General features: G+C 34.5%; 1 protein-coding gene and 1 long non-coding RNA gene across 2 annotated transcripts; one reads left to right on the top strand and one right to left on the bottom strand.

Moving 5' to 3' along the window:
- The first annotated feature begins 1,110 nt into the window (after positions 1–1,110).
- Positions 1,111–6,184, top strand: LOC120088204 (transcriptional activator DEMETER-like). Its single transcript, XM_039045328.1, has 9 exons — positions 1,111–1,823; positions 2,010–2,100; positions 2,172–3,366; positions 4,189–4,268; positions 4,379–4,463; positions 4,537–4,628; positions 4,702–4,770; positions 5,220–5,256; positions 5,361–6,184. The coding sequence occupies exons 1-9, from the start codon at positions 1,139–1,141 to the stop codon at positions 5,484–5,486; spliced, it is 2,460 nt and encodes an 819-aa protein (XP_038901256.1). The 5' UTR covers positions 1,111–1,138; the 3' UTR covers positions 5,487–6,184.
- A 24-nt stretch (positions 6,185–6,208) lies between these two features.
- LOC120089526 lies at positions 6,209–8,920 on the bottom strand. The gene is made up of 3 exons (XR_005485203.1): positions 8,791–8,920; positions 8,544–8,703; positions 6,209–7,265 (listed from the first exon to the last, which is right to left on the bottom strand). It is a non-coding gene; the product is annotated as an uncharacterized LOC120089526 (long non-coding RNA).
- Positions 8,921–10,070: the final 1,150 nt, after the last annotated feature.

The following is a 10,070-nucleotide window of genomic DNA, read 5'->3' as shown; positions in this document are numbered from 1 at the left end:
AAAATATATACATATTCCATTTGCGTGTTAGGTCTTGAATGCAACAAGGTTATGACTCTTGTAGAATGTAACGTAGAACTTTGTATTTTTACAGTCAATAGAGAAGAGCCACTAACAAAAGGATCGGCTCAAACATCACTCACTCAAGCTAATTCCAAGTTTGCGGATGTGCGAAGTGAGGGGGGCCCACAGAAGATGAGGAATTTATTTTATAACAAAAAATTAAGTAAGACTTCACTTCAGTAATAGTATTTAAACTTATCTTTAAAAAACTTATGGGCAAAATGTTGACAGTATTTGTCTTGCAGGTAAATACAATGAGCAGCTAACAATGGAATGGCTTGATATCAAACATTTCTTAACTAATTTAAGGCTTATCAATGGTAGAAGTGAAAAGGACCCCCCAGAGAAAGGCCTCTCAATTCCTAGAACTATAACAGGTACTACACTATTGCAGCAAACACCGTTCTCTTGTTTTCAAGAAGGCAGATAATTTGGTTCACTTCAATGTTCTTTTAGTAGCAAACTATTATGTTGCTACTGTTAGGCACCAATGAAAAAAAAACCAAGAGAAATGTCTTGATTTAAGACAGCTTCTTTCCTCTTTTCAACCCAATATGGGAAATAAATACAAGGCAAAAGGTTAATTGATCTTACTTCAGGTCTTCATAATGTAGGTAATGGAGGAAACTTGCCCAGGCAGCAGGACTTCACTCTTTCAGCCAGACCAAGTGGTATGTTGTTTCACTACCAAGATTCTGTAAGATCTCTGGTTATAGAAAAATAGTAGGATTATTAGTAAATGTTAGTACGGTTATTAGAAAGAGCATGTTAGTAATTAGATAGTATGCTTGTTATGACTTTTAGTTATAAGTAGTGGGAGTGGGATGAGAGGAAGGCAGTGAAGGATTTTGTAGAGATTTCCCGTGAGAAATATTGGGAGAGTAACCATCTCAAAAGGCTATAGTATATTGTAGTTTCTTCATTGATATTGCAATATAAATCTATCGTTTAGTGTTCTTTGATTGTTCTTTGTGTTCTTGAGTATTCTTATTCTAATGATCCCAAATGAAATTCAAACTAATTTTGAGAAAGATTGAAGTTTAATGATATCAATCTACTGATAAAACATTATGTGATGATCTTAATAGGGAATTCAAACCAATTGAGACCCACCCTCAGTATGGTATTATGGAACAATAGGGAAGGAATCAGGAACAACCATGAACATATCAGGCTTACAGGTGAAACAAGAGGTATCTTCTTTTGGTTCAAGTTTGCTCCTTACAATAAAGGCACTAATAATAGTTTTTACAATAAAGGCACTAATAATAGTTTTTGTCCAGCAAACAATAAAGGTGTACTAGGAGAAGAAATGGATTCGTTCCGTAAGAGGCTTTTGGTTCCATATGCTGTTGATGGTCGTTACAACGAAGCACGGTTCAGAAATGTTTCCACTTATGTGGGAACTAATAACAACACTGGTCTATCACATCCTTCACAGAAAGAAGGAACTGATTGGGTCCACGAGAAGCAAATTATTCCATATGCGCGTAAAGGAGGAAAGAAAAACAGCAAGCATGAGCACAATCAAAATTCTGTTCATGGGATGCAAGGAGCAATAGTTCTCCATCACTCAACTAAGAAAAAAGAGTTGGATAGAGTCTACCTTGACCCAAGAGATATTACTGTGTGGAAGGTACTATATGAAAATGACAGTAATTATGATAAAGAAAAAATCGACGATAGCTGGTGGGACAATGAGCGGGAAGTTTTCCGCGGACGGATAAATGCTTTTAATGCTATAATGCATGTAATATTAGGTAACTGCTTATTTCATGTTATTGCATAATATGTTGCATATCTGTTATTTAGGCAGGAGAACTGGAATATCTTAGTTACGAACTAATCTTAGAAAAAGGCAAAAAAGATAGTGTGCTTGTCATACGTTGCACACTTCGATAAATGCTCAGAACCTTTGTATATAAGCAGAATTTTCTAATGTGCAGGTGATAGACGTTTTTCGCCATGGAAAGGTTCGGTCGTGGATTCTGTGGTTGGTGTTTTTCTAACTCAAAATGTCTCTGACCATCTTTCAAGGTGAAGAATTAACCTTTTCCTCTAGATGATGATTTCTAGCACCAGTCAAACTGTACCAAATGAAGCTGATATCTTAATACTTTTATTGTTCTTCACAGCTCTGCTTATATGACACTTGCTGCAACATTCCCTCTCCCGGAAACAGAAAATTATCACGGCGAGGAGATTTTCTGCATCCAACAATCGAGTCAGATAAATGAAGGATTTTTTCTGTGCAACAATGGTAGTATGATGGAAAATAACAAGGCAGCAGTGGATTCTGAAGAAGCTAAAGAATTAATGTCTGTGAATGATGTAATTTCATCTCAAGATTGTCTGGGGTCATCAGTTAAAGGAAGTCGTGATTTAACACTTAACGTGTCCACATGTTTGGAAGATGATTGTGAGACCTGTTTGTCTAAGAATGTGGCCGGCATAGATAACTCAGTGCTCCATTCTAATAAATCAACCCTTGAGCAAGAACCTTATAGCAGTAGTCAAAATGGCACAGCGTCGTGCGGAAGCAATCAAGAAAATAAAACTTCAGAATCCAAAGAGGTGGATTGGAGAGACCAAAAACCAAATTCCAAAAACTTAAATTTCGGCAACACAATGCATATGCTGAGAGCATTAGGGAAGTGCTATTTTTGCTCAGAATGCATTAGCAAATCAAAGAGTGAACTTGAAAATAGTGCTGAGGATTCTAACCATTGTGAAGAAATGGCAGATGATTTAAAGTTTCAAAATCAAGAAATTCAACCCACTGGTCATGTCAATGCTAAGTGTTGCTTGTGTTCTGAGTGCAATGAACAAATAAAGGATGGAATAAAAAAAACCACACATCAAGGAGAAATGGAAGCTGATTCTCAGCTTTCAAGTGACATTGACAATTCATCTCAGAAATTAGATTTTGATGTTGAAAAGGTCCAAAGTCAAGAAAGTGTGATTCAAGCAAGTGATAGTACCAATGAAGCCGAAGAGAGTGAAAAGCAAGAGGCCAAAGGATATTCGGAAGACAGAAATCCTAATCATCTTAATGATGAAAAAGAGACTGGCATTTCTAGGGGGAAAGCCAAAAAGAGTAAAATGAAGCAAGAAGTAGACTGGAATCATTTACGAGAAAAATGGGATAGTATGAGGAGAATGCATCATGTCCGTGAGCCAAGACGTTGCGATCACCTGGATTCGGTGGACTGGGAAGCAGTTCGGTCTGCAGAACCTAACAAGATTGCAGATGCCATCAAGGAACGTGGCCAGCATAACATCATAGCTGGAAGAATCAAGGTCTAAAACTCGAGTGAGATTTTTTTATTAGTACAACAACCGTGAGTCGGGGTAGGGGATTGAACCTCCGACCTCTAGGGACGGAAACACATGCTTGGTTCACTGAGCCAAGCTCACTTTGGCAGAAACTAGGGGTATTCATGGGTTGAGTTGGGTTGGGTTAGATTGAAAAAATTTTTAGACCCAACCCAATTGTTCGGGTTGTAAACTTTTTCAACCCAAATAACTCTTATTAAAAAATGAACTCAACTATGAAATATTTATCGGTTCGAGTTAATCTTAAAATTTTGTTCTAAAAAGAAACAAAACGTAAATATGTAAAAATCTAATTTAATTATTTTCATATATTGAATTAAGATTAACAATTCAATTTCAATTTATATAGTGAAAATTATTTTTCTATAGTGCAAAGAAACTGCATTTAAGAGTTGTTAAAAAATAAATTATTCAAAAAATATTGAAATTAAATAAAATTAAAATCAATATGTATATAAATAATTGTGTTATAAGTAATAAAAAAATATATTTTAAAGTTAATAATAAATTCGAGTTGGTTTGGGTTATATTAGGTGAACCCATGTACCAACACAACCCATAAAATTTTCATTTATTTGAACCAACGCAACCCAAATGAGTTAATAACCCAATCCAAACCGCACGGATTGGATTGGATTGATTGATTTTTTTGGGTCATCGGGTTTTTTGAACACCTCTAGCAGAAACTTAAGTGAAATTAAAAATAAAAAGATTGGGATGACAGTGCATACAAACTTAAGGCTGTAGGCCAAGGCCTCTGACTTGCCTTGTCTATTATTTTTCATACAGGACTTTCTCGATCGAACAGCAAGAATACATGGTCGCATTGACCTTGAATGGCTTAGACATGCTCCTTCAAAGGATGTTAAGTAAGTGTTCTTTGATGGCTGAAATTCTTTTAAATATTCCAACAAAAGTAATTTTATTCTTAAAATTTAATTTTCAGATTTTGATATTTATTACTTATTTGTGCCTGAAGGGAATATCTACTGGAGATAGATGGGCTAGGATTGAAAAGTGTAGAATGCATAAGGCTTTTAGCACTTCAACAAGTTGCCTTTCCAGTAAGTAAAATATGAACTAATCATTTGTAAGATAGATATTCCATACATAACTCCTATTTGTTCTTTAAATAAGGTGGACATAAACGTTGGTCGAATCGCAGTTCGACTGGGATGGGTTCCTCTTGAACCGCTGCCTGAGGAGGTTCAAATGCATCTTCTCGAGACGTAAGTATAGAATATCAAAACGAATCATTGTTCAAATGACCGTTAAAGAGAGGCTAACATGTCTTTTATGTAGGTTCCCTATGATGGATTCTGTTCAGAAATATCTATGGCCAAGGCTCAGTATGCTTGACCAACCAACTCTGTAATTTTAAACACTTTTTCTGTTATTTTCTGTCCGTACTTCCTTTTCTTCTTCTTCGTCTTCTTCTTCTTCTTTTTTTTTTTTTTTTTTTTTTTTCATAACATAACTATGTACTTCATAAAAACCATCGAACAAGCAAAAGTTCACACATTGAGGTTTTCACTACAGGTATGAACTTCATTATCAACTGANCTAACATGTCTTTTATGTAGGTTCCCTATGATGGATTCTGTTCAGAAATATCTATGGCCAAGGCTCAGTATGCTTGACCAACCAACTCTGTAATTATAGAGACTTCTTGAACTCTACTTAGACAGTCTTGACATACAATTACAATAATCACAGTTTTTTTTTTTTTTTTTTTTTTTTTTTTTGACCATAACATAACTATGTACTTCATAAAAACCATCGAACAAGCAAAAGTTCACACATTGAGGTTTTCACTACAGGTATGAACTTCATTATCAACTGATAACATTTGGAAAGGTAAATCGCAAGTTCCTAGCAAGAGTTAACAAATAGAATATAATTTTGTTTTTATATAAAACCTTTCAAGTATTCGATTATATACCTTGAACATTTATCTGCAGGTCTTTTGCACGAAGAGGAAACCGAACTGCAATGCTTGTCCACTGAGGGCAGATTGTCGGCATTATGCTAGCGCATATGCAAGGTACGGATTTTCACATTATAAACTAAAGCACATTTTATATTGAGTTGTGCGTAAAACATATTTGGAAGTTTTGACGATTCATGCTTGTTCCCAACTAGAGCAATGAGAGACTAACTGATCTGAGCTTACATTTTCCTATTCCACATGAAAATGTTGATTTTGTGGTGGAAAACTTTAAAACAACTAGAAAATAAATTTATGGAAGCCAAGTGTTGTGAGTTTGTGTGAAGATTATAGAGACTTATAGGTTCTATTATTGTATTCTCTGGCCGGGGTCCTATAAATCAAAACAGTGCAAGGCTTGCATTACCTGGACTGCAAGAGAAAGGAATAGTAAGCACAGTGGCTCCAGACAAAAGTTTTGAAGGCACTGCTCAAGTAATGAATCCAGCCACTGTACTCCAAAACGATGCCAATCCATTTTCAGGAGCAAGATACCATACCAGCAATTGTGAACCCATCATTGAAGCGCCTCCATCACCCGAGCCTGCATACGATGAATCACAATTGACAGATATTGAAGATTTATATGAGTATGATTCTGATGATGTTCCTATAATCAGACTTAGCTCTGGACAATTTACAACAACTTCACTGAACTGCATGGACGATAACATCACTAGAGCTTTGGTTCCTTTGCACGCCAAAGCTGCTTCCATCCCGATGCGCAAACTGAAGCATATAGAGCGCTTGAGGACAGAGCATCAAGCGTAAGTACACCTTTAAACTTTGAGTTTTAGTCTGAAACATATTGCAAAACAAAAAATAGCTCCTGAATAGTTCAAAATAACAAACAAAACTGACAGCTGAGATGTGAGTTATGTGCCAATTTTTACTTGATGAAGTTGCTGTATATGAGTTATAAATTGTCACTTAAAGCTCAAATTAGCTTTTGATAGCGTTTTAACCCTAGTCTTTTGCTAGATCTGTTATGGAATAGTAGTGTGAGGTACCAAAGAACTAGATTTATGTATAAAAATATTTTTATCTCGGTTTATTGTTTGTGGGATAATATGAGTTATTAAATCTTTGGTATGCATTGTATATGTAAGGGGGTTGGGAAGGTTTTTAGAACAACACAAATTATAAATCCAAGAAAAAGAGAAAGGGTACACATTAGCCTAACAGGTTCTATTGTAGAAATGGGGGTGGGAAGAATTAGATATTGTAGAAATGAGTATTCACTAAAACACATAAAAGAAAAGAAACTAATTTCAATTGCCAAAAATGCTTTATTGTAGAAATAATTTCTTTTTCTATGATGCAGCTATGAACTTCCAGATAATCATCCTCTTCTATCAGAGGTAAATACTTTACCCCTCATCCGGCTGGAAAACCATTTCATTTATAGTGGTGTAGAAGTTTATTTCTAACTATCTGTCTACAGCTAGAAAGACGAGAGCCAAATGATCCTTGCCCGTACCTTTTGTGCATATTATCACCAGGTATTGCTGGCTGAATAATGTAATGTGTGTGTGTGTGTGTGTAATCTGAAAACGTGCAAATCTCAATATGTCAGTATTATGAAGGACAAATCCAATTTCCAGTGATCTGGAAGATCCAGCGCTCAAAGTGTAAAAATCAATGTTTTCAGGTGAAACTGTAAATGCATCTGAGCCACCCAATACAAGATGCACGTACCAGGAAATGGGAGAAATTTGTACCGCGGGATCATGTTCATCATGCAACATTGCCAGGGAACAAAACAGTGGAACAGTCCGTGGAACAATTTTGGTAAGTGAAAAAGCAAACTACCAAGTTGTTATTATTTGACTACTTTGCAAAACCACCAATATATATGAACGACTTCCTTCCAGATACCCTGTAGAACAGCCATGAGAGGCAAATTTCCATTAAACGGGACATATTTTCAAGTCAACGAGGTTAGTCAGACTTAATGTTGGAATTGTTCCATTATCCATAATGTTTCTACTAAACATAATCAACTCAAATGCAGGTTTTTGCCGATGATGAAACAAGTAAAAACCCCATTCATGTTCCTAGGGAATGGATATGGGATCTACCAAGGAGAATCACGTATTTTGGAACCTCAACAACAACAATTTTTAGAGGTAAATTAACATATGACAGGGTTGTTATAGTTGTTCGAGTGGAAAATGATCTAATACACCTTTACAGGCTTAGCGAAGGAGGACATCCAGTACTGCTTCCAGAAAGGTATGAAATAACTTGGTTCCAATCTACTAATGAAAAATTTCTTTCTTCTTAAAAGAAAACAATGATAAGATATATATTCACAAATGTTTACAGATACGGCTAACAGTAGTAAGTAGTAAAAGACAACCTGGTAAAATGATCCAAACCAAAACTTGAGCTAACTATTTAAAAATCTACTCCAGCCTATAAAAGAAGGAGAGAGAGAGGTGGGGAGACCCAAACAAATCAAAGATCAATATTATTATCATTGAGAAGCATGAAACCTAGTAAGAGACCAAATTCCTTTCCAATACCTCTAAATCCCTCTAAAAATCCTATCATAACCCAAAGATCTCACATAACAGTGAAAAAGAAAAAAAACCACATCACCATGAAATATGTATGTTATGGTAGCGTACATTGTCTGACAAACGGAGAATGTTTTCTGAGTCTTGAATCTTCTAAGTTGAGTTTTCAAATAATCAGAACTGATCCCAAAACAAACTATACACTAGGCGCAAGATAATTCTCTGCATATTTTGATTGGTTCGGAAAGATGAATACTATATCAAGCGAACAACTCATTGTCAATAAAGAAATATTACAACATTAAGAAAACAGCAAAAACCAAACACTGTGAGAACAATATACAAAAAATTGAATAATTAACACGATAGCATGAAGAACATATCAATTTGAGATCTAAACAGACTTAATTATTGTCATACTACAATAACAAAGTGTGAAGAAAAAAAATCGGAGATCCCTGACTCTGGATTTGGTATATGGAGCTACATATGAGTTCGTAAACCCTTGAATATCACATGATCTAAATACGGCTTGTACAAATATAAGTTCCTAAAACTTATTATTCTAGCATAATTCAAAAATCAAATCATACGAACTTCAGCTTGTTGAAACTACGAAGAAAACTTCCTTTTACCTGAAAAAACTTGACTCGTGATTTTCCAAAACTTATTTGGGAGCTGAGATTTGTTGTTTGTCTGTAGGATTCATTTGTGTGAGAGGATTCAATCGAAGAACACGGACTCCAAAACGACTGGCGGAGAGGTTGCACAGGGCGACCACTGCATCGCTAAAAGCTAGGGCAAACAAAAACGAAGATCAGAAACAAAAAACTTATGCATCAAACTCAAACTCACCGCAAGAACTTTGAAAATATTTCTCACAAATTCCCAATGATCGACGACCTGAGCGCCTCGCACGTCTCAGTTTTGTTTGCGGAAATATGGCGGGAAGATTTTGAGATGATTCTAACTGCGGTTTAACATTTTTTTTTCCTTTTCTTTTTTTCTTTTTTAATAATAGTAGCAATTTCATACACGATAATGTATATTTTTTTTGGGGGGAGAAAAATGTATAATTTATAAATAATATTAGTAATAAATTTATTTAGGTAAAATGCACTTTTAGTCCCTGAAGTATAGAGTTAGGTTTGAAAATTTTAAGTTGAAGTGACATGTTTTAAATGAGGTGGATAACTTTACTAACCTTATGTTATTTTTTAGATTATATGGATTTTTTTAGTTTTAAATTTTCTGCCCTCCCCTTCTCTCCTTCCCCAACCTCGTCCTTCTCATTCTAATAGTTATGTCTTTCATTTTTCATCTTCCTTCTTTCATATTTTTTATGGGTGTACATGAGTTAGGTTGAGTTGAGTTGTAGTATATTTTTTTACCAACCCGAAAATTTGGATAGGTCGGTTGGCAATCCAAATGACAACCCAACCTTCAAATTTTGGGTTGGATTGAATTTTCGGACTATTACTTGTTTTCTTCCTAATTTAGAATGCTTAAATTTATCTACCATATATATCTAATAACTACAATCTCGTTAAACTCAATTCTTACATATCAAATATCAATGATCTTCACTACAAATTTTACACAAGAATAAACATTTCTAAAAGAAAAACATACAAATTTCACAAAATCATCCATTTTAAAATAAATATATATATACCTTCATTAATATGTATGTAATTGGGGTTGGATTGGGTCAACCTAATTTTATTTTTATTCAATCTTAGACCCGACCTAATCAAACAAAAATAGAAAAAATCCAACCCAACCCAAAAATAAAATTACCCAATGTCTGTTGAAATTTTTATTTTATCTAATGCTATTCCAAACATCATATATAAAATGATACTTTGGATGATTATTAATCTTTAAAATTTCATAAATAAAATATTTTTTAAAAAAAAAAATCTCCAGCTTCTTCTCACTTGAATACGGCCTTCGAGGCTTCAACACCAAGTGAGAATCAGAATTTTTTTCATCTTATTAAAGCTTTAACTTTTTCTAAAAGAGTAATACAGAAATTATAAACACATAATCTCAAAGAAACTTTCCAAATTCTAAAAGATTTCAATTTTCAATTTCCAATACCATCTTTTACTTAAATATTATAAATGAAGCAAAACTTTATCATAGAACCTTGATCTAGA

The sequence above is a fragment of the Benincasa hispida genome, chromosome 10 (genome assembly GCF_009727055.1).
Source record: "Benincasa hispida cultivar B227 chromosome 10, ASM972705v1, whole genome shotgun sequence".
Lineage (NCBI taxonomy): Eukaryota > Viridiplantae > Streptophyta > Magnoliopsida > Cucurbitales > Cucurbitaceae > Benincasa > Benincasa hispida.
This window is presented reverse-complemented; position numbering and strand designations above follow the sequence as displayed.

Excerpts from the sequence above, each read along its gene's own strand:
- LOC120088204 (XM_039045328.1), top strand. The coding sequence starts at position 1,139 with ATGATCTTAATAGGGAATTCAAACCAATTGAGACCCACCCTCAGTATG. Across the intron at positions 3,367-4,188 it reads TAGCTGGAAGAATCAAGGTC|GACTTTCTCGATCGAACAGC; the intron begins TAAAACTCGAGT and ends TTTTTCATACAG. Across the intron at positions 5,257-5,360 it reads AACTGATAACATTTGGAAAG|GTCTTTTGCACGAAGAGGAA; the intron begins GTAAATCGCAAG and ends ATTTATCTGCAG.